Here is a 24434-nt window from a genome sequence, read left to right as displayed (position 1 = left end):
CACCTATCCCTAGCAGGAACACAAATCTTGGAGCAACTGCACACGTGAAAATGCTGGTAAGAACTACGTGATTCGATGGCATTTCTCTCATGCCTCTACAGGAGACTGCACAGAGGCATCAGTGGAAATGCTGCCCCTAGTCGAATACTTGTGACACCCCAACATTAGCTGATGCAGGCATTGAGAAAACAGCACAGCACGATGTGCACTCACCACTTCCTCTTGCAACTTGAAGATGCAACAGAAACAAGCCCTGCTGGATGCATGTTTCAGGGCTTCGGGTGATGTCTTAGATCTCAGACTATATTGCCTATGACTTCAGGCACTGACTGCTGTCCTGACGTGGAGCACTTTGGAAGACAGGTATGGCAGGTGTAGTCAGGTGTGGGTGCTTGAGCTCGCTCTCTAGTTTCTGATGGATCTGCAATGCTTACATCTGCTGCTGAACCATAACCCATCTCCAAACACTACAAACACAATGTAACACAGCCACAATCATAAAGGAACATAAGGAGATGATTCAGAAATAGGCCAGAGGAAAAATAGCTGCAGAACAAGTGGAATCGGTCACTTACCAACCAGTGCCCTCCAGTGGCTCACACAGTAGCTCAGGGAACTGAAGGCAATAATCTGCTTTAGAGGTCAAAGCCACCATTTCATTGAAATTGTTTCACTAATGGACAAAACCAAAAACGCTGACATACATCTGGATTTCATATCACTCTTTTTGTAATTTAAGTTCTCGTATCTCATATACGCTCTCATTACATATCATTATGTACAGAAAGACCACATTCCACTAAGTAAAACAGTAAATGCAAACCATGTAAAATGAAACAAGAAGCCACGTTGATTCCCAAGACAAAAAGTTTATTTGTACTAACTCCTCAAACGAGGCATACATTCACAATCTTTAAACAGAACCAGTACACATCTCCAGGGCAAGCTGATGATAGATCATTAGAAGATAACGCCTTCCTTAGTAATTAATGTATGTAAATGAAGAATTAGTTACAAACTTACAGCCTTGTATCCAAAAATCTTACATAGGGGTTAATGTTTTCAGTAAGACTATTCCAACACTAGGAGAAAGAGTATATGTAGAACAAGATCCTGATTGTTCAGTACCAGTTTCACATCACAGTCTTTAATTAGAAGAAAATGTTAGTGGTGAAAAAGTATCTAGTGCCAAAATGAACGCTCACAAGCACTGAAAAGCAAATATGAATGAAGTACCTATAGAAATTAAATTATCTTAGTTAATGAAATCCCAATTCTTGCCTGAAAAGAATGAGAATACCATTACAGACTGGAGGAATGAGCTGCATAAAAAGCTTTCCTCTGGATCTGCTTCTGTATAAAACCAGACCAATTGAGATGCTGGGGTTTCAGTGGAAGTAGTACTGAGATAAAGAAATAATCTTAATATATATTAATTTACCACATTTAGCCCTTTATGTATCTTACAAAATACTATTGTTCTACATTCTGCATGTAAAAAAAAAAAGTTTATATATATATATATATGTATAATTACATATAAAGGCAAAGCCGACCAGCGTGGCATTAAAGAAACCAAAACACGGCACAAAGCATAAGCAGACACACTGAAAGTTACGCAGTAATGAGGAGTGTATGCTTCACGTGTGCGTTAGTGTAACGGTGCTTCCAACCTTAAAACACCCTTTGCATTGTCTAAGCAGAGTGCTTTTCCTACATCTCCTCTACCAGTGATTTTTCCAATCACCATAAACACGTTACTTAACAGCTACCTTTTACTTAACAGCTACCTTTTACTTCATAGCTATCTTTGCGATACTTAGCACAAAATCAGAAATAAGGCAAAATAATCTTTCAGAACTCTGAATATCTGAGGACATTCACATCTTCCAAAAATTTATCTAAAACATTGCTGGAGCACAAAGGAATTGTACCCCTGAACTGAAGCATCCTTCTGTCTCTACCAAGATGTTCCAGTTATTCCAGAGTTATTTAGGCTACTGAAGTAAGGATGACAATTATTCACAGGCATCCCTTTTGTCTTAGCAACTTCTGAATGGCAACTTAAAGCTTCAGGATGTGTGTGTGCTCACAATTTCTGGTCTAAAACCACCACCCATGACAGAGAACAAGGTAATCAGTTCTGCTACTGCTCAGAGGTTTGGAGTGGATATTCAGAGCTGATGGGCATTCTTGTGATTGGCTTCATGCTGAGATTTGTAAAACTCGATTCTAACCTTCATCTTCCAGCTACAAGAGTAAAATCTACTCTTTATGTACCTAGCATATATTTCACCAGAAAATTTACAGTTTAGTGTACAAGGAAACTAAGACAGAAGATTGCATTTACCTACCTTCTCTTGCATCAGCCTTCCTAAAAAAACAAGCAAGCAAACAACCAAGAAAACCTCCAAAAATACTCCACAAAAATTACATTTTTTTTCCCCAATAATAAATAAAATTACCCTCCCTGATAAAGAAAAATGCCTGAAAGAAAAAAAAATGGTTGAAATATCTAGGGAATAAAAGAGACAGATGGCTTTGCAAAGTTTTCAGGTCATAAGGACTTGATCCAGCACCCATTAAAGTCTTATCCAGTGAAAGAGTAACTTCAGAATCCATCTCTCTGCGGATGCTGGTTCAGGACGGCAGTCCAGCTGATCTATCAGTCACTGTGAGGCACAGAAATGAATGCATAACAGTGTACAACCCTTTTTAAAACTCAAGCATAAGCTACCGGGCAATTCCCCGAATACTCCCTGGAGCCTGGTGTGGAGTGTAGCACTTTGTAGCTGGTGTTTAAGCTGGATAACCAGCGTGACAAATTCAGCAGTGGAAACTCAAGAGTATCCTTTGCTACTCACCAAATTATACTAGTGAAGAATGACCACAGGCACAAGACTAAAATGAACCCTGGGCTCCAAGGTTTGGAACCCCCAGGTCAAAGTTACCCACTTGTTTTGGGGAATGGGATTCTTGAGTTGCCCAACAACTGGGAACAGCACAGGAAAAAACACAGAAATACAAAAATGCGAGGATTAAAAAACAGAAGGGGAGCTAACGATCCCCCACCAGCATATTCCCTTTAAAACAGTGTACTTAAAAACTTTAAATTCAGTTACAAATTGGTTTCAAAATCGCCTGGCAGTTTTAAAGACTTCTAAAAGTCATAATATTAATCACTGGAGTTCACTAGAAGGTCCCTGTAGCCCCCTAAATAACTATTACCACTTCTTTATGCATTGATATTGCTTAAATTAATACAAACACGGAAAACATTAAAATCTCAATGTGTATGCAGAAAAAAATATCAAGTTTTAAAAGAAAAACTCCTAACATTTCAAGGTTAAAGGCTTGATTCAGTCTTCATGAAAACTAGTGGGACTTCTTCCCATAGCAACCAGAGGATTTTGGAGTAGGCCTTAGCAAGAGACAACAACATATTGTGTTTTATGTGGTAGGAACTCACACAAAGTACACTTCTGTATGGACTACGTACGTAGTGCAACTTCTGCAGTGCGCTTTTTAAAACAGCTGTATTTTAGCCAATAAAACAAGTCACCAAGCCAACAACACTGCATGCTATGGCAAACTAGGCAGTAAAAGTAAAACCAATACCCAAAGACATTCACGTCGTTACTGTTGCCTAGTGAGCAGCTTTGCAGGAAGCTTAATGATGCATCCACTTGAACTCGAACACAAATTTGAAAGGCAAAAAGCTGCATGAGTACAATGGCCTGATTGATTTTATATGTGCTCTGGATGACTCTGGAGGCAGGATATCATCTCTTTGACAGGCTTCCCTTCATAGCAGATTTGATATACAGCAGTGAACAGTGGAAACCTGAGGAAACAGGGTGGGGGAATACAAACGCAGTGTAAGATTATTCCGTAACATTTTCTTAGCGGAAAGAAACAAAGTGGAATGAGGGGAGGGAAGAGAAAGAGGGAGACCAAAAAATCGATTTCTTTTAGCATTTGTCAAGCACACAAGGTGAGCTGAAAAGTGCTGGATAAATACAAAACCTACATGTATCTCTACAATGAGTCACTCCCTCAGAAGCTTCACTAGCTATAATGGAGCCTGCAACATTCATCCTGTATGGCACAACTATTCAGTTAGCTAATGTAACAATAAGAAATAAAATCACATCGTTCTTTGATATTCTTACAGCAGTTCTGGCTTGTCAGTTTCGCATTCTATCTGAACAATAATGTGAAAATATGCCACAAAAAAACACGAGAAGAAACTGAAGGTCACGTTTTTAATGACGAGTCCAAGATGAAATGTGGATTTTGAAACAGTCATCTCTCTCAACATTTTCTTTCTGGAGGGGCACATTTTCAACAAAGCACAAATTATTCAGGCTATTTTTATAATCTGAAAGGAATTACAGCCAACAAACTTTATGTTTGCCTGCTGTCCATCCCAGACAGAGCTAGATGAGTCCAAATTTCAAACCCAGCCTGGAGAACTTCAGGGATAAATTATCTGTACAGCAAAAGAAACGGGCCATTTCAAGGTGGCTGACAAATTATGGACACAAATGCTGTTATTTTGAGTTGTGCTTTCTCCTTCAGAAAGTGGTTCCATCAGTGACTCCAAGGTTTTCTCTGTATTGCCCAAAGGCAACTCACATCAGAACTCCCAACCAGTACTGGGCACTGTACGTGCATCCCAATGTACTCTGCTATGACCTGCTATACTGAGCTAACTTTGACATTGCCACAGAGCCTGAAATAGACTCCTCAAAAGGAAAGAGAAAGAAGCCATGAACAATCCAACTGAGAGTACCACTATGGCAGGTACAGAATTGCTACCTGAAACAATCTCTACTTGCAACACTTTGCATTACTGCGAAAAAGAAGAGGTAGCATGGACACGCTTGTGGATAGACTCCATTTTTTTTATGGCTCTTACTGGAAGTGCTCAAATATGAAATGCTGCATTTTGAATTCTCTGAAATATTTTCATGTCTTGCTATGAAATGCACACCCATTTCTTTTGATTTGTTTTCATGGAATGTAAGATGAAAATAGCTGCAAAAGCAGGAAGTACTTCAAGTCAGTCCAACTGACTGGGTTTTCGTTTTTACTTCATTGGTGGAACAAATGCAAGTTTCAAACAGCTTTAGAAACAGCACTGATGGTCATCAGGAGGCTTGGAGAAAGACCACTACTACAAAGCACATCTTGCTACATGATTCTTGTTGTTTATCACAGAGAACATTACTCGAGTGTTCCTGTCTGCCACACTTCACCCAGCAAATGAAGAATCAAGGCTGAGTGCATGAAGAAGGTTAGTTCCACCACTAACAAACAGACACCAACAATGTTACCAAGGCTCTTCTGCTGAACCTCACTGACTTCTGAGTATTTCTACAAAGCCTTAGGAGTCCATTTACAGGGTGAGAATATGGAATTTTACTCTCGTGTCCTACCTCTTCACCTTGGAACCATGACCTTTTTACTGTGTTTTGTGTTTTAAAGCAGTAACAAGCAAGTCCTTGAAAAAAAAACACTTTGAAAATTGCTTTTAAAAGTCTCATTGAGTGACACCTCTCATGAAGAACCAACACATATTTTGGTGCACCAGATGACATAAGAAATGTCTGCTTTCATGTTTTTCACTAAAAACACTGTCCAAAAATAAATATAATGTGCTCTACTTGTTACAGGATAAAATAGGAAAAGAAAATATAAGAAAGAAAGAGGGAAAAAAAATAATCTAACAGAATCCTGTCTTATTTAAAGTATCTTAATCAGCAGGATCGAAGGCAATATTTAATTATTTTTTCTACAGTTAGCTTAATTACTGTACACTGCAGAGACAGGCTTAGGTGTTGTAGTCCCAAAGAGATGGTTAAAAATCTGCTGCTCCATTAGAACTAGATTTTAAAAACTGTTCTGGACAAAGTAAGGACAAGGCCAGGTCTTCTGACTGGCAGTCATCTATGTTCTGGTTTTGTGTCATCTACCAACAGAAACACCTGGCAATAATGCATCACTTAATCTCATAAGGAGACAACTGTGTGTGTGGTTTTAGGAATCCTAGATATGCTGAATCTAATTCAGATGAACAAGCCAGGACAACCTGCTTAACTTCATACAACAAAACTGATCTAAAGTAGCTGATGGCAGTTTCACCCTTGATCTAACTGAAAATCAAATAATGAAAAAAACCTGCAGCATCTTAGCTAGAATCAATGTAGACAGATGCACCTACTTGGCTATATGGATTCTTAGAATCATAGAAACATAGAATCACTCTGGTTGGAAAAGACCTTAAAGACCCTAACTAACAATCCTCTACTAAATCATGGTGATGATGGTGACTCAACCACCTTCCTGGGGAGCCTATTCCAGTGCTTAACAACCCTTTCTGTAAAGAAGCTTTTCCTGATATCCAACCTAAACCTACCCCAGGGCAACTTGAGGCCATTTCCCCTCATCCTGTCACCTGTCAGCAGTGAGAAGAGACCAACCCTGCTCTCTCTGTAAGCACCTTTCAGAGAGCCATAGGTCCCCCCTCAGCCTCCTTCTCCCGAGACTAAACAGCCCCAGTTCCCTCAGTTTCTTCAGAGATAAGCAATGAACGAAATGAGCTGCAGAGCCTCATTAAAAAGACTCTTTAGGGAGCTCAGCTTTCATCTGTTTGATTCTTTTCACATGTTAAAACACAGTCTGCTGTATCTTCCTATGATAGGAGACAGTAATACATCCTGGTGTAAACAAAAGGGAATTCACAGATTTAGTATCACAATATTAACTCTAGCAACAGCAGTATTATTTTGAGTTTTCATCGTTTTCTGCAGTTAAACTGAGGATTAAGCCACTCTTATGACAGTGATTTGCTTTTGGCAAAGCCTTCATGAAGAAAGCAAGTCCAAATGTGTAAAAAGAGTTACGGAGATAAAAAGGTTCATGCAGAACTGGCTTTATCTGTTCTTACTTACTTGTCCACCATTCCTTTCTGCTTGAGGATGCGATGCACCTCTGCAGATGTCTGTGGTCCCTGCAGTTTCTGACCATTCAACATTTCTTGCTCCAATTCTTCAATAGTCTAAACAAGAGGAAGAGAGAAAAGTAGAGCTACGATAGGTTTTGTAAGCTTGACAACACTGGATGGAAGTAAAGATGCTACTGATGGTTTTCCCTTCCCAAAAGTGAACTTGAGTGAGTACACACATTCTTCTATATTCTCGTCTGTAAATGTTCTCCTTCCTCCATCTGCATCTCCCACTGTCTTATCCCTCCAGCTCTTTTTTTTTTTTTTAAACACCTTCCCACTCATTCTACTCTCGTAATACTCAAAAGTGAGAGGAAAGAGAAGTACAGCTAACACATCTCAGAGAACCGTACTATCATCCCAACAGACCAGGAGTGCTTAGTACTTGCAACAGTGGATTTTACCCCGTAAATAAGGTACCTTTCCAGTTTTGACAAATGCTTCCGCTACACGTCGATTCCGGCCACCGTAGCAGGTAGTGATTAGGTCAGCAACCCCACAGCTTTCCAGGAAAGTAGCAGTAGACACCTGTCCTTTGCAAAAAATTCTTGCAAAGGCAATCATCTCCATTAGGCCAAGGCGAATAACAGCAGCTTTGGTATTGTCACCGCAACGAAGGCCATCACAGAACCCAGCTCCTACTGCCACTATGTTCTAGTAAGAAGAGAAAAAAACAAAGGGAAAATGATTCAAACAGAATTCTAGAAGATGTGTAGGGACAAGAGTGCAGATATCCTCAAGAACTGCAAATACTTTATTAATGTAGAACATTTTTTTTTTTTTTTTAAGATTAATGAGATACTCTTACAAAAGAAAAAGTCCTTAAGTCTTACATTAGTAAATTATTCCCAAGTATAAAACCATAGTTAAAGCTCTGGAACAAGCTGCCCTGGAGGCTGTGAAGCTGTTTTTATTGACTATCTTTAAAAACATGCCACATTACACCCAAACAAGATTTTATCTAGATTAAGCTGTTCCTACTCTGAAGTAGAGGTGAAGACAGACTGCCATCCCATGGCCCTCTACCCACAGTTTCCTTATGATTAAAGTAATCTCAGAAACTTTTATTGACTTTCGTGCCAATATGCTAGGAGGCCAAATTCAGCCAAGCTAACTGCATTAAGCCCTTTCAAAGATATGGATATCACATAACAGTAATAGCTAATAAAGGGTTCTCAGAAGTTTCATCACACAGGAAACCTTTCTTAAGCAAAAACTGTTGTGTTTTTCTTTAGATCTAGTGATGGCTTTCTAAAAATAATGTACTGTTTTTTCATGATCAATCATCTGTATGACTAGCTTTGGTTTACAAACATAAAGTAGAGATTAGTTCAGAGATGCTTGAGCAGAATCGCTGCAAAAGCTATTTTTCAACCTGTAAAGTAATGAGATCAAGTAACAGGAATCAGAGACTACCCACACTTAGTTTGCTTTTACTAAAGAAATAAAGAAACCAATCCTCCAAGATAGATGGGATTCTGAAGGCCTGATAAAGAAAACAAGGAAGTAATAGATACAGCGCTATGTTTCTGCATGCAACAGCAATTGCAGAAAACTCAACAGAAACTAGAGGACAACCAATATTACAGCACCTACTGTAGCTCCCAGTACAGGAGACAAAAGCCTTTAACTGCTGCTGAAGATAAAACAGTCAGAAATTGCTACTTTAAGCAACAAGCTGATGAACAGCCATTTTTGTTTCATTTTTTGGACTGTGAGAACGAAAAACTGCAGGTTGTTGCAGTGCTGTGTACCCAATCACAGCTTCTCCTCTCTATCAAGTGGATGACTCTTTGCTTTTTAAGTACCAGTGAAGGTCTAAAGGTGGCCCTGACAAACTGCAAACAGAAATTTGAACATCAGATATGATAGCAATAGCGAATTATCAGACTTAATGCTGGTACTTGAGCTCATCTTGGCGTACATCTTGGCTGTGATCAGACATCTCTTCTAGAGCAACTTCCAATATTTGTTCACTTGGTGGCAAAGTGAAATAATTCAAAGAGGTCTTTGAAAAGATTTCAGATGGGATAACTCATTTAACTGGAGTTCACATGGTCATGAAGTCTAAATGTTCAGCAAAATGAAAAAAAAATATTTTTGAACAACTCCTGGGTGTTTTCCAGTACTTCTTGAACACTCCCATAAGTGTAGCTTCCCCCCCAGCTCAGACATTGCCTGTTTTGACTTTCTTTTCCACTTCGCAGCAGCCTACCTGATCATAAATTTCAGTACAATTATTACCTATGGCATTTTGTTGCCTACTTCTGCCTTTCACAATGTTTGCCCTTGGGAGTAATGCAAACATTGTTTTAAGCAAGTCTTACCATGACTGGCCACTTCTGAGGAGATGGTGTGGGGAGGAAGGGAAGCTGTAATTCTAGCTCTGAATCACTCAGCTCCTCTTTTGGACAATACCCCCATTGTATGTTCTAGCACACAGCTTGCAAATGAGGAAATAAGACAACTCCTTTTGCTCTTGAATACACACCCACACCTAGGAGATTGTTACAATCTTGTCAACATAACACTCACGACCTTATAAACTCCACCATCTGGTTTCATTTAAATCCTCGAAGAATCTGTGACAACTCCTTCCTGCCTAATACACTGCAGAGAAAACCAAATTATGCTGCACAGAAAGTTACGCTTTACTGAAAAAGAAGCCTCTTCTTTTAAAAACAAAACACCCTCAAAACTCGATCTTATTTTGGACAGAAAGATGTCTAAGTCTCAAAATGGACAGCTTGAAACCTCTGGTGAGCTGAGTCTATCTCAGAAAGATACACAAGCAAAGCACAAATGAACACACAAGAGCCTAGTGGCACTAGCACTATAGTAATCACCTTAGAAGCAGATTGTGTGTGTTATCAGCCTTCTATATGGCAAAATACATTTACTGCATCCAACAAAGGTGAAGTGTACCAGCTCAGCAGTGTACCCAGTAAGTAAAGACAACTTTAGCCTACAGACAAACCTGCTGTTCCAAAGCTTCAAAAATATCAACAGAACAAACCCCAAATGACTGCAATACAATGTTTCTCTTGGACTGTGGGATTCAGAGCTCTCAAAATCAATTCATGCTTGAGTGAATGTTTCCCTTAACTCAGCATTAATGGCTTTTTCCATTAAAACATGCATCCTAAAGCAAGCAAGATGTACAGGATGCTTTTATACCAAATATGGCTTAAGCTATTAAAATACTATGCAGTAACAGCTGACTTTCTGGCTGGTCTCAAACCCTGAAGCTTACATTCACTGTTCTAGAAATCGAGCAAGGCCTGGACTCAGTTATTTTGTCACCAGGATACTGAAAAAAAATGTCGATGTAAGTGAGAAAGTGTATCTTTTATCAGCACGTGATCTGCTGCAAGCATGCTAGAAGTAACAAATGCAGTAGATAACCCAAGAAACATGGCTAACATAATTGTAGACTCTACTGACACACATCACTTCTAAGAAATACACGTCACTTCTAAGAAATACTCAGTCTTGCTGTGCTTACACTAGGTTTGTGGGGTGCTCATGAAGTGATTCTCAGAAGCCACTTCTGACTCTAATTAAATAGGTCATTAAAGGGCTATACAGATATTTTAATTCACCTGGGACATCAGCTGTTCCTTGATGCAGCACCACTGCTCAGCACATGAATTTGAAGAAAACAGAAGGTCAAATAGAGACTCAACAAATCAAGGACAATATCAGCAGACTGTTAGAAGAGGCTCAACATAAACCATTTTCTTGCTCCTGGCAAACTTGAACATAAATCATGGATTTCATTTCCAACTAATCTCAGGAAAGCTAAATTACCACAATTAACTTTTACAGTAGCTAGACTGACTATCCAACAACAGCTGCCATAAACAAACACTACAGGAATACCTTTGAAATGATAATGCTGGGTTACATACCCTGGTAAGCAACACATCACTTATGCTTTTTTCTTCTTTGCTTAAAGTTAACTTGTAGCTTTATGATTTAGAGAAGGACCTGAAGCTCCACTGGGAAAGGCAACCACAGCTGCAGTTCTTTCTCTTTCCTGCAAGAATTGTCACCTACACCTTGGTCCTTGTTCCAGTCACCTTAAAGTGTTTCCTAGGAAGGTTCCACAAAGTCATTCTGAACCACTCACAGTTGAAATTGGTTCATTCCCGACTTCACTCCATAGAAAAGGCTGCTGACTAAATGTGAAATGCGCTTCAGTCCTCAAAAGAAAAATTCCTCACAGAAAACCCTCCAAGCACATCTTGTTCCTGCAGCCATCAAGTTACTGTAGACAGATGTTCTCCTTCAGTATCATTGGATTTTGTAAAATCACTGCCATTACCGGTCTATCAGCTGATGCAAGACTGCAGTTTCACTGTACCTATTTCTATACTTCAATACATCTCCATCTGCCCATTGTCACAAAATATAAACACAGCGAACAAAGTGGATATTCAGTCTATGTGTGCACATATATAAATAGCAATAAAGCACGTGTCCACGGTCACCCAGCTGCAATACCTATTATCACAGTCTGAATTTAAATACGCTTCAAAAGACAAATTTCAAACCTAAAATTATCATTATTGTGAGCGAAAGCTGAGCTGAGAGCATTCTCTATTATCCTTCTGTATTTTTTCTCCCAACCTCTCTGCAATCATCCACACTGAAATCTTCATTGCTTGCAGAAATACAGTGAGGTAAGTACTGACTTGCAACAAGAGGTAGCCTATGGTGCCAGATGAACCAAGAAAAGTCTCCTTTTCCCAAGAAGGTACATATGGAAAAAAGCAAAAGCTGGAAGGAGATGCTATTTCTTGCAGTGTGGCATTTCTCATTCATTTAATATAGGAATTGCTTTTACAATTTCTATATGAGAAAAGCAAGTTTGGTCAAGCGTGTGCACCTGCTTGCTTCTGACTTCCAAAATGCAGTTTGCAGGGATGCTCATGTCAGTCTGATGCAGTGCTGCTATAGAAAACAACCAGAGCCTCTCTTTTCATGCCTGTTTCTTTACACAACACAGTACTGACATCTTCTGAAATAAGAATTTCTCCATTCCATCTAGTTAAGTAATTCTAATTTTTATTATTTCTCATGAAGTCACTTTGCAAGTCTAATCAAGTAACTGTCAGTCAACAAAAGCTGCACTTGGGAGTTCGTGCCTTTCAATCAGGTACAAAATGCTAAGATCAACTTGTTTTAATGTACCAGCTGTAATTCACACTTTTTCTTTAGTCACATCATACACTTTTTCGGAAGTTTCAGCTCGCTTAACAAAATATACCACAACTAACACCAAATGACCAGAGCTCATAAAATAAATACATACAGCTTTTAAAAAATGCAGCTTCAGAACTCAATCCGCAGGTTGCAAGATGAATAATGGAGCAGGAGGGAGGAACAAAACAAGCTTACAAAAAAACCACAAAGTTTGACCTCAGCCCCTTTTCAGGTCAAGAAGGACAATTGATTTCAATTATTCTGCACTTCCAAAGAGATACTGGTCTGTTGTCTGTCTGGGACTTCTAAAATAGAGTTTGAGTGCCTGCTGACTAAATGCTGAGTTAGTTCAGAGAACCTTCTAGAGGAAACATCTGTCTGGGAATGAATTCATCTATTAAGCAAGGATTCAAGATAGTCAGAAAACACCAGGCAGAATAGCTTTAAAAATGAAAAATAAAAAATCAGTAGTGTTTGTTTTTTGACTTATTCCATGGGTCTATATGCAGGAATTTCTCTCCCACTAACCTTGCTTATCACCACAACAGCAGTTTCAAGCAATGGCTGAGGAGCCACATTACAAGCTCTTCAAATGCTTCCGTGATAGTTATCAGATAATATGAACTACTGGCTGGGGTCCCAAGCTACTAATGCTTTCCCTTCATAAATGGCCTGTAAATTAACCCAAAATTATATCAATATGTTTAAGCTAGTCTTTGCTTCCAGTCAACATACATTTTATTACCAAAAAATAAAATCCAAATAAGTAACTCTCCAAAAGGAGGTTTATTTTCCAATTCAAGCCATTTTTATATGTGGTCATACATGTGAACTTCATGTTTTATGTCGAGAAAGTGTAACATGCAATAAAGCTCACGTTACACATGTCAGTGGAGAGAACATTTCACTCATCAGACATCAAGGATTAATACCAACTGCTCACTTTATTTTGATGAACGTACTGCTGTACAATGAAAAAGTGAACTAAGATGTATTTAGAAATAGTTTGACCAGTTTGGTGAAATTAACACTTGTTTTGTGACTGCATGTAAGTGAAAGATGGAGAAAGAGAACTTAAGAGAACATGAGACAAGTGTCTAAAAGCCAACTTGTTGAACGTGCTGCTGCCTACTTGCATATCTGGTTCTTCTGGAAATGTTACGTAACAATTTTATACATTATACAAAGTACAATAAGCTTGATTCTTTAAATGAAATTATCCATTTTTTCTTTTTTTTTGTTTTCCGACAAGGATTACTGCTCCATCTGTGCACAAACTGCAGCCCCTTAATCTTACCTTCAGAGCACCACAAAGCTCAACGGTATCTGCATCATCTACTACAGTTATTCGAAAGTTTGGAGTCTGCAGGAGTTCTTTGAAGAGAAGGCCATTTTCCAGGATTTTGCTGCCTGTCGAGAGGAAGGATAAAAACTGCCAATTAATAATTGATTTGGGTATTATTTAGTCTTTCCCGCACAAGTGTGACTATTTAGAAGTAGAGATAAGGTTGTCATCCAAAACAGACTCCTTTACACTTAAAAGCTCTGAACACAGAGTTTTTCTGGATTCATAATTCATTGCCTGCTCATCAAGAGCTTCCAAATAATAATCCCATTAATTCTCTATACTCTCTTTTTTTCTTTGATCTTTCTCCTTAAAATAACAGTTAATAATAAAGCAAAGCTAAATTTGAAATACAGCAGGTGCAGTTCTGCCAATTATTTTGAGGCTTTCATTCTAGAAAAATACCTACTTATAAAGGTACATCAAGGATACTGTATAAACTAAAGCACGTTGACATTCACAGCTGTTTATAAATACGGAAATGTAATGCAACCATTCAAAAACTAAGTCCATGTACACACACACATATGTTTATCCAGAGACTGTGACATGCAAGATGAGAGATATCTTTGTGCTGCAGAGCTTACAGACACCAAGACACCAACACAGAACTGAACCCACCCCTAGCTTTGGGATCTTTGGGATGAACTAATTACTTGGAGAACTCAAAAGACACTGACACCTAAAAAAAAGACATGTATGTAAGTATTATCTGTGACCATAACACCTGAGCTGGAATACAGAGTATATAGTCATTTATATACATCAAGCCACGCAGATCCAAGAAAAATCATAAGCACAGCAATAAAATAAAGCAGTCTGGTAAGTGGAAGGTGATAAAAAATGCACTTAGCATTTCATGCGCTAAGGTCAAGCTCTTGTGAGATGTATTAAAATTGCACTCATCTCTCCCACTGGTCCCAGCATTCTCCCAGTACTTTTGGACATGTAAACATTCTAGGAAATTTAACATTAAAATCAGAAGGATCCCAGAGCTTCTGATGCTGAAAACAATGAAATTTAAACTAGTTGGAGTGCACATGTGAGGAGAAGAACATACTTGCAACACTGTTATTACTTGGGACATTACCTATTGTGGTTTCACAGAACTTCTCTGCTGCCACTTCATTGGCAATGTTGGCTCCCATCAGCACGCTGATGTCTATTCCCAGCTTCTCTCGAATTATGTCAGAGATCAGTTTCAATCCCTCTGGGCCTTCATCTATTCCCTGCAGCCAACATTAAAGGCAATTACTGAAAAGGCATTCATTAGACACAGTACAGAAGAAAGCAGAGCACAATTATTCTTATCCATGGGCACTGCACTGAGTCCTGTCCAGAGACTAAAGATAAGGAACTTCCCGCTTTGCTGCCATACCAGTAAAGCTTCTGCTATTGTGATTTGTCCAAGCACCTTAAGAGTTATGACTAAACTACCAACAGGGAGATGATGGGAACATTGTTATTCCCATGCTCAATAACAGTTCTGACTCTCAGAGTGCTGAACTCACTGGTCCTCCCCAGTCTTATTCTGTGACATTCAGCACTGTTCAGAATCTCAGCTGGTTATCACTATGTTCCCACTAAAAATAGTGAAGCACTATTCACTGTACTTGGATCTGGAAGTGCACCCAAACTCACTAACAGCATCTCACTGACTCATTCTGTTTCAAGGTACCTGAACTGAAACACCAGATACTGACTCCCTCCTGTACAACACCAACAGCAGTTCACTCCTAGAAATGCATCTTAATCAACTTAAGAATGTTGCAAACGAAACAGCAGTACACAGATATGAAGAAAGTTGAACAACTCAGAATGTTTTAACTTATAAGGATATTTTTGATCGGCATTTATTAAGCACTCTTCATGAAAGGTAAAAGTAGGGGGAGAAACAGGACTTCAGAGAAGATCACCCTAGAGATTAACGCTGCAATGGAGAACACAGTCTGGTACCCTGAATTGCTTGAATCATAAACACAAAGTAAGACCACTTTATCTTCACAAAATCATTTTCTCCTTTACAGAATGAGATAAGAGACTCTTTTTCCGTTCTGAGGACAGGGGCGGGGCAGATTACTGAAATGGTCTTTCTTTCCTATAGAATGTAAGTTTTATTCAATACTATTTCTTAACGTTGGGAAGGCATGGTCATTTTTTTTTTTTATTCCTTAATAAATACATATACACACATATTTGTATGTTGTTGGTAGTGGCACTGCAGTCATGCAGCATTTTGCATTTTCACAGACCGAGGTAACACTCCTTGCAAACCATCATTCAACCTAGAGATGAAATGCCTACATAACAACAGCCAACAGAGCAACAGCCAGCAGTGCCTGCATTTCTACATTATTTTTTCAAGCACTTAATGCACACTCTGCTTTCTCATCTTTTATGGGCCACACATAAAAGAATATGAAAGCAAGCAGACACATAAATATTGCATTTTCCCCTAAGAATACCAAGATGTTCCCATGAGGTAACTGCAAGGCCTCTCCCCCATCCTCCTAGCAAACATAAATAAACAGAAAAACATACTCACACTGGGAACAACTCCAACAATTTAAATGTGTACACAACAATTATTTGTCCATGCAAAAGCTGATGAAAGAAGCTTGGGTGCCAAAACCCAGCTGTGCTATGAAACAAATGCAACTTCTGACAAAGTCAAGGAATGCTGCACCTGCTTCTTGAAGAGCCACGTCCAACACACAGTGACAGCCAGTAGGAGGAAAACCAACCACTCCCCATCCCAAACTAAGGGCAGCAATGATCCCCAGGCAATGCAAGTCCAGTTTTGTGGTATCACCCGTTGGTGCTAATGCCTGCCATTGAAATTCCTGAATCCTGTGTACAGAAAATGAGCTCAGTGTTGAGGCTGCCTGAGGAGGCTTCAAGTGCTCCCTGATTCCCAGCTCCCTACTGAGCTGCACCCTGTCTTGTGGATGATTCAGGTTCCATTCATCTGCACAATCATTTGTTAGGTTTTCATAGATACCTCTAAACAATGCTCACGTAAAGGAAGAAGTCTGAATGGGAACACAGATTAAGTAGAAGACAAATGCCTTTACTTCCCAAAGACTCCGTTTTATTATGACATTTGGCTTTGCTCGAAAATTTGACTATTAAAAAAAGGAGAAAAGAAAAACGAAGAAAGCCTAAAGATGACACACTGCCGACTCGCTAAGCAATTTAGAAAGCAAAGAAACAAGAGGTCCCACAGGTGACATTTTTCAGAGAACTGCACTTTAACTGCCAAAGTTAACACAAACCTCTTTAATGGCATTAGTGATGAGGTGAGCGTAATGAGACTGCTAAAATATGACCTTGATGAAAACAGCATGCATAAAGAAGCTGCAAAAGCAGGGGAAAGAGTGCATTCTTGCCTCTACTATTACTTTTAATGTTGCATTCTACTTGTAGCCTTTCTTCTCAAATGATACTTTTAATGCTGCAGTTATAGCTTTTGATAAAAGCCAACACAATTCACATTCTCCTGAAAAAATAACCAACCTGAGAGTCCTCGCACCATTTCTATCTCAAAAAGCACCTATTGGTGCAACAACCCAATAAGACAAGGAAATGCACTTAGTAAGCAATTCTGCCCTGCATGGCAGGTGTCATTATTTTATCTATACTATGGCAAGTTGGGCTATGTACCCTCTTCCCCTATTTCTTTTTTTTTTTTAACATAGCCCTTAATCAACACTCTATTAAGGCACTTGTAATCAATACTCTGAGCAGTACTCCCAAGGGAATGCAGGCCCAGGTTCTGATTTCAGATACACAGACATAAATCCTCATCTACTCCGCCAGTTTAATCAGAGTTGTTTCCAGCATTAGGGATATAAGAACGTAAATCATATTTTGCAAACTACAGAAGAAGAAAGATTATCTTGAGCTTACAGAAGAAAGAGGCATAAACTGACAACTTCAAAGCAACGTAAGTTTTATAGCTTCAGGGCAACTAAGATAGCTGTGTGGTTTGGGTGCTATGCATTCAGCTCTTTTAATGCTGCTTCATTTTATCCTTATTATTTATTTGACAATAGCAGTACAAGGGGAAATGGTTTTAAGTTAAAAGAGGGAAGATTTAGGTTGGATGGGGGGGGAAGTTCTTCACTAGGAGAGTGGTTAGGCCCTGGAACAGGCTGCCCAGGGAGGTTGTGGATGCCCCGTCCTTGGAGGTGTTCAAGGCCAGGTTCGACGGGGCCCTGGGCAACCTGATCTAGTAAATGTGTGTGTTTGGTGGCCCTGCCAGGCAGGGGGGTTGGAACTACATGATCCTTGAGGTCCCTTCCAACCCGGGTCATTCTGTCATTCTGTGATTCTGTGATCCTTCTCCCATATGGAAAACTTTTCCACAAAGCACAGCAAGTGCACTCAGGAAGCATCAGTTTTTCATACCTCTCAGTAATACACCAAGTCAGCACTGACAAAGTAACACAAATTTGATGGGTTTAGTCAAACTAAAGACAAGCTTGTGGTCAGCAGCCATAGGGTCTTCTTGTACTCTTCTTCCTTTTTTCTTTTTGAAGCATAGATCCTTAAATGATCCATACATTGATCGTTTGCCAGAAATGACAGCAGACGAGGGAATATGTGCTGAGAAAATGGTCTACCCTCAACTAAATGGAAAGGATTCTAGATAACCTCAGGGGAACTAAAAAAAACCCCAACACAAAACAAGAAAAGAAACATTTAAAACTTCTCTTATCAGCAAAACTGTGAAGCCTCCAACGGAACAGTTACTTCCTACACCCCAGCCCTTCTTCAAGTTCCCATGTCTGAAAAATCCTCTTGGGCCATGCTGAACAATCTCTGCTGTTGAACACAATCTATGATACAAACAAGAGCTCGCTCACATGAAATTCTCCCAGTAGTTCTTAAAATGATTAACTCAGTGTGTGGGATGAACATTAACAATCAACGCATTATGCTTGTGCTCTGCTCTCTATCTAATGATGCATTTGGAAACAACAAATGAAAGACTGGACAGCTTGATGGTGCAAAACATATTCCTCCTCTCTTTCTTTTCAAGTCTTGTGAACAGCCTCATTTTCTTCTTCCACTAACAACCGAGACAAATTCCAGTCTTGCATCTCCAAAGGTTTAATGGAACAATGTAGTGAGTAGCACAGAGTTTTCAGATTAAATTCCAAACAACCCCGTTTTAGAAAATCCCACAACGTATGATCTGTTTTTCATGCACACTATTTGTTATACCTTTATCAGAGTTATACCGAGAGCTTTCTTGGGTACTCGTCCTGTGATTTCATCGCAGACCTTATGAATGAACTGATGAGGAATGACAAAAACCAACAGGTCTGCATCCTGTACAGCTTCATTAAGGTTCGGGACAGCAACCTATGCAGGCAGGGGGAAGAAAAGACCACAGAACTTCTTAAAATTAACACTATGACCAAATGTTCTTAGCTTAGTAAAAGCACATTTGGGTCTTATACAGAATGCTACAAATTACTGAGCTTCATAATTGAAAATAATAATAACATCAGTATTCCAGAAAAGCCAAAGAATTGAGGTTCTCAGATAAGCAATTACATGTCTTGAAAGAAGCATCTTCACAGCCACAAGTCTGATTAGTGTAAAAAAATTCCAAGTGCACCATAACATTTACGCAAGTATTTTGAGTCAGAAAATCTAAAAGAAGCAGCTTTAACCATCTAATCTTTAACAAAATGATCTGACTTTTTTCATGCATTACTGCATGGTGAAAACTTGATTCCTTAATTAGTTCCTTGACCAATCAAATTTCTTCCCCAGTCCTCTTATGTGCTCTAGTTTATATTCCCTTTCTCTGCACTCATAGACTGTGTTTACTCTTTACAAAGGTGACCTACTTTGTAAACACTTTATGGACTCCACTCTTCTTATTGATGACCATCACATAATAGCACAAAGATTTAAAATCTAGGAAGAAGCTTAACTCACAGCCAAAGAAGAACAAATGTGAATGAGTAGGTGGGGGACAGCAGAAACATCACGCTTGCTGTTAAAGTCTAGGGGAATGGGGCTGTTAAAGATAAGACAAAAACAACCCACACAACAAAACCCAGCAACTGATGGCAATTCATGTTTTTCCTGCCCAAAATCTTTACTGAACTGCCCAAAATCTTTACTGAACTGCCAGCTGCTGCAGTCTCTTCCTGTTATGTCTCCAGGGCAAGGTTCCCCAGCAAGCTACCCACTGGCATGTTATATTGGCACAGAGTGGCTGTGGAGTTCTGTTGTCCTGCCCTGGCTGTGCTACATCTAACACACTCATCCAACTGCACATAGGAACAGGGAACTGAGAATCAGATGAACCCCAAGTGGCTTGCAGAAAGAACCTAGCTCTCATCCTGAAGTTTCAGGATACTTTAAATCCCTTCAATTCTAATTCATCAGTCAGTTCCCTTCCAAAGTTGAGGCCCAAGTTTTTGTGTTGAGTGTGGTTAGAGCCATTGATCTTACTTCCACATACAGAAACTGTAGTAACATAAGGACAAAAATAGCAAGGCATTATTTAGAAGTTAGAAAGTACAGAAAGTTGGATTTACCTGTAGTTGAACTCATGCAAGTCTCTGATCTCAAAAGTTAAAAAGTACATTGTTTGAAATATTATAAAACCAAACAACGTTAGCAAAATAAATTTCTATTTATTCCATTCACAGTGTGAGCGATATTCCCTCTGCTCTGTAAATATATCAAATTTAGCTTCCTTTCCTTACCACATTATCTGGCAGCTTGTATCCAGGGAGATATTTTACATTTTCATGTTCTTTATTTATTATATCTGTCAGTTTTCTGCCATTAATATTCTCCTCGAAGACCCACATCTTCACTGTGGAAGCAAACTTCTGCAATTTTTTTACATTATTGCCTATTATTTTGGCAACCGCAGAACCCCTGCAGGAAAGAAAACAAAACAAATATATATATATATATTTATAAAACACATATATAATTATATATTTATATAAAACATAGTTTTAAAGAACATAAATTAAAAAAAAAAAAAAAGATATTGCCCAAGAAAAAGAGACTGTCTTTAAAATAAACAGAAGCTCACGGGTTATTGGACCAATCACTACTCAGCATTTCTGACCCAGTAAAGCAAGTGGAAAATACAGCAGCCATTCACACCTGCTGCTTTCTCTCAAGTATATCTAGAGTACAAAGGACAGAAGCATTTGTTTGCTTACTGGCTATGCAGTGGGAGTTTGGGTTACTGCATCCCCACAAATCAAACAGATTCTATCTTCAATGCAGTGGTAAAGGTGGCATATTAAACTTTTAAAACCAGCTCAGTTTCACCTTTCAGAAATGGCAATTTTTCTTTGCTAAGTTGACTGATTCTTCCATTTCTGTAGAACGCTGATGTGCATTTAAAGCCAAGAAGCATTTATATTTTGCATAATTTATAAGGATTATGATCACCCTGCCTATCTCATAGGATTTAATTATTGCAATGGCATCTTCTGCATTTGCAGGCAGGCAGTTCTATCACTGATCTCCCCAAGAAAAGCACACGATGAAACCTGCAGGATGATGACCATCTTTACTGCCCAAATCTCTATGCAACCATTAAATTAATGAGAATTACTGAGCTATACACGTGATGAGGAATCAAGACCTTTTCTTCCACTCCTAGCCTGAATGCTGCATGGAATTAAAAGATACGATTTCATGAAGCCTGTTTTTCTAGCTTGCTCTCCTGAGACAAGAAAAAGGCTTCATAATTACAGATAACATACACAGGAGTAAAAATAAAATGAAATTGGAAAGATGTGACAAAAATACAGAGTGGCAGGTCTGAGGCTTCCCACTTCTGCAGATCTTCATCTCTTTCATGGTTAGCAACTGTGCCCACAGTGAGGGGTTGGAACTGGGTGATCTTTCAGGTCCCTTCTGACTTAAGCCATCCTATGACCCTACAATTCTATAATCTCTCCCTCCATTTAAACTTATGATACTGTGACTTCCTAGAGCTTTGTGCTGGGGTGGTGAAGTGGGGAGGAATAGCACACCTTATTAGAAAGTACAAACACTTTCACTTTACGGATCTATCCGTGTGTTTGCTCAGGGCAGATCAGAGGAGCTGATGGAGGCCTCATGGCGGCTGCAGCTCCTCACAGGGAGCGGAGGGGCAGCGCTGAGCTCTGCTCTGTGTGACAGTGACAGGGCCCGAGGGAACAGCACGGAGCTGTGCCAGGGGAGGGGGGGTCAGGGACAGGGGCTGCACCAGAGGGTGGTGGGCATGGAACGGGCTGCACAGGGCAGTGGGTACGGCCCCAGTGCTGGAGTTCAAAGGGTGTTTTGGGTGGTGCCGTGTGGAGGTGGGGTTGTATCACTGATCCTTGTGGGTCCCTTATGTTTGCCAGCATAATGCTCTACAGCACGTGCTTCTTCATCAAGACGTTAATTCTATCATCATGACACTTAAAACGTCTTAGCTGCCTTTTTTAATACCACAATCTAAGGCTGCAAAAGGGAAGAGCTGTCTGCTTCCTGAATTCAAGAACATTCTTCTGTCTGATTGCTGTGGCTCCCCACTTCCTGTTCTGTCGCAATAACTGCAGTACAGCAAGGTCAAACAGCTGACTCCAAGATGGCTTAAGGTGAAATACCAGCTCCCCACACCTGTTAATCCAACAGACAAGCCTGTATTCTCTTCTATGTCCTACCACTCCTTAGTATGTACTCTGGACTCACTACTGGCATTTCTGGCTTGTCTTGTAGCACGCTCCTGACACATCACAAGGCAGAGGAACTCCAACTCCTGCCAATTTATTCCTAATAACAGATCTAGGTTGAAATCTTGGTGACACAAAGATATATAAAAGAAGCCCTCACAAAGCTTAGCCTGATGTTCTCCAGCTGTTGGCTAATGCTATTCAAGTAATGCAAGAGCTCTCTTCCCTGCAGCCAGTACCAAGGCCAGCCCCAAGCTCAATCCCATACACCTTGGGAATATGTGCCTTGGAGCTCCAGTGTTCAAGAACAGTGGCCATATTCAGTTTGAATACTGCAAGCACTTCCTCTGATTGTAGCCTTCTTATTTGATAGTGCTTTCAGGAAAGGTTAACAAAGGCTTTCAAGCAAGGGTTCATTATTATTATATTATTATTGTTTTGTAAGGATTCTCATTCAACCACTGAACCCCATCTGAACAACTGCAAACGGGCCAAGAGAAAAATGCACAGCTCCTGCTCTTCTGCACCTTTTTCAACCCATCTGACTGGATCCATGATCTTGCACCAGAGGTCAGAGACCCTGCCAAGCTGACTGCATTGTTAAGGTGACCTTCCCCAGTCAATGCGTTTGGAAGCTGTTTGTCACCCAAGGTGATTAGTTCTGACCTGTCATTGTTGTGCCAAGCTCCCTCTGCATTTTTTTTTCCATCCCAGATATAGGTGAAAGGGCTGTGAGAAAGCAAAGGCATTCACTCGTACAGTTACTCACACGACAAGATAATCTAACAAAGCTCCACATAAAAATATGCAATGTCTGCAGCCAAATTATCTACGGAACTTTGTGCTAAGATTTCAAGCACCATAAACACCTACCACCAATGCTGCTCACTAACCCTTGCCCCTTAGTGCCACATCTACACACTTCTTGAACACATCCAGGGTCGGTGACTCCATCACCTCCCAGGGCAGCCCATTCCAGGCAGCCCGAAACCAAACAGCTGCATTTTAGTCACCTTCTGCCTTCTATAATCATCTCTCAATTCATCATACTGCCAGCAAGAGGGAAGCTGTGCTGAAACATCTGTCACTCCCTCGAAACCCCATAACAATGAAAAACAAAGAGTTTTGCAGTGTCTAATTTTCTATATTATGTAAAACCACAACAAAAGCCATTGGGAAGGGACGAAAAACAAGGCTGAGAGTGTTCCTACAAGCAGCAAGTTTTGTCCAGCAAACTGTAGGTAGGACCTTGTTCTTTGGAAAACTGAACTTCAAGGAAGTTAGATTTAATATTGAAAAAACAACAACAAACCAGAATGTGACCAGAAATAACACATCCCAAGCTTTAACTCATTAAAGAGACAAGCTGTGAAGACATTCATGTAACACACTATACTTATTCATTGCACATAGCGATCCAGGGTAAAACTGGTGCTTGGGACTGATAAATGAAGAGAAGGAGACAAAGAAGGCTCATAAACACCATATTGTCCCCAGGGAAATAATGTGTCTCACCGGCCCCAGCCCGCCCCGCCGCCACCCCCGCGGGCAGCCGAGCCCTGCGGTGCGGGCCGGAGCACCGCTCTGCGCGGCCACCAGTGACAGCAGGCCCGGGCGGGGCCCGGCGATGAGAAGGCTCGTCCCGGGCCGGAGCCGCGGTCCCCTCGGGGCGGTACTCACCAGTTCCCCGAGCCCACGATGCACACCCTGAGGGGCGCCCCGGAGAGCGCCATGGCAGCGCCGCCCGCGCCCCGCCAATGGCCGCGGCGAAGGGCTCCGTGAGGCGGTGACTTCGCGCTCGCCCGCCTCTGCCGTCAGCGGTTCCTCTCAGCTCCCTCCGTCCCTGTGGCTTGCCGGGAACTGTAGTTCCGCCCTGCTCTTCTCTTCTCTAGGCTGAACAAACCCAACTCCCTCAGCCTGTCCTCATAGGGGAGGTGCTCCAGCCCCCTGATCATCTTTTCTGCATGTTAGTGGCTTGAGTTCACAGTTTGGTATCATACCTCAAGTTGATAATGAGGTAGGTTAGGAGCAAAGGCAGCCTCCTGGAAACCAGAAGGGTAGGCTCTTTGATAGAAGAGCACATTCTCTTGGCACAGCCGAGACTGTCCAGGAACAATTAGTGAGCTGAAGTCACAGAGCCTCAGACACATATTCTGTTCTGCTGAGCCTTATA

At 40.4% G+C, this 24434-nt stretch overlaps 1 protein-coding gene across 1 annotated transcript; it reads right to left on the bottom strand.

The window, feature by feature from the left end:
- Nucleotides 1-849: 849 nt before the first annotated feature.
- Nucleotides 850-24077, bottom strand: GPD1L (glycerol-3-phosphate dehydrogenase 1 like). The gene is made up of 8 exons (XM_015853985.1): nucleotides 23942-24077; nucleotides 20297-20474; nucleotides 18792-18932; nucleotides 14653-14791; nucleotides 13515-13627; nucleotides 7430-7663; nucleotides 6957-7063; nucleotides 850-3844 (listed from the first exon to the last, which is right to left on the bottom strand). The coding sequence occupies exons 1-8, from the start codon at nucleotides 23992-23994 to the stop codon at nucleotides 3748-3750; spliced, it is 1062 nt and encodes a 353-aa protein (XP_015709471.1). The 5' UTR covers nucleotides 23995-24077; the 3' UTR covers nucleotides 850-3747.
- Nucleotides 24078-24434: the final 357 nt, after the last annotated feature.

This window comes from Coturnix japonica, chromosome 2 (assembly GCF_001577835.2).
Source record: "Coturnix japonica isolate 7356 chromosome 2, Coturnix japonica 2.1, whole genome shotgun sequence".
NCBI lineage: Eukaryota > Metazoa > Chordata > Aves > Galliformes > Phasianidae > Coturnix > Coturnix japonica.
The sequence above is the reverse complement of the archived record's forward strand: the minus strand, read 5'-3'. Positions and strand labels throughout refer to the sequence as shown.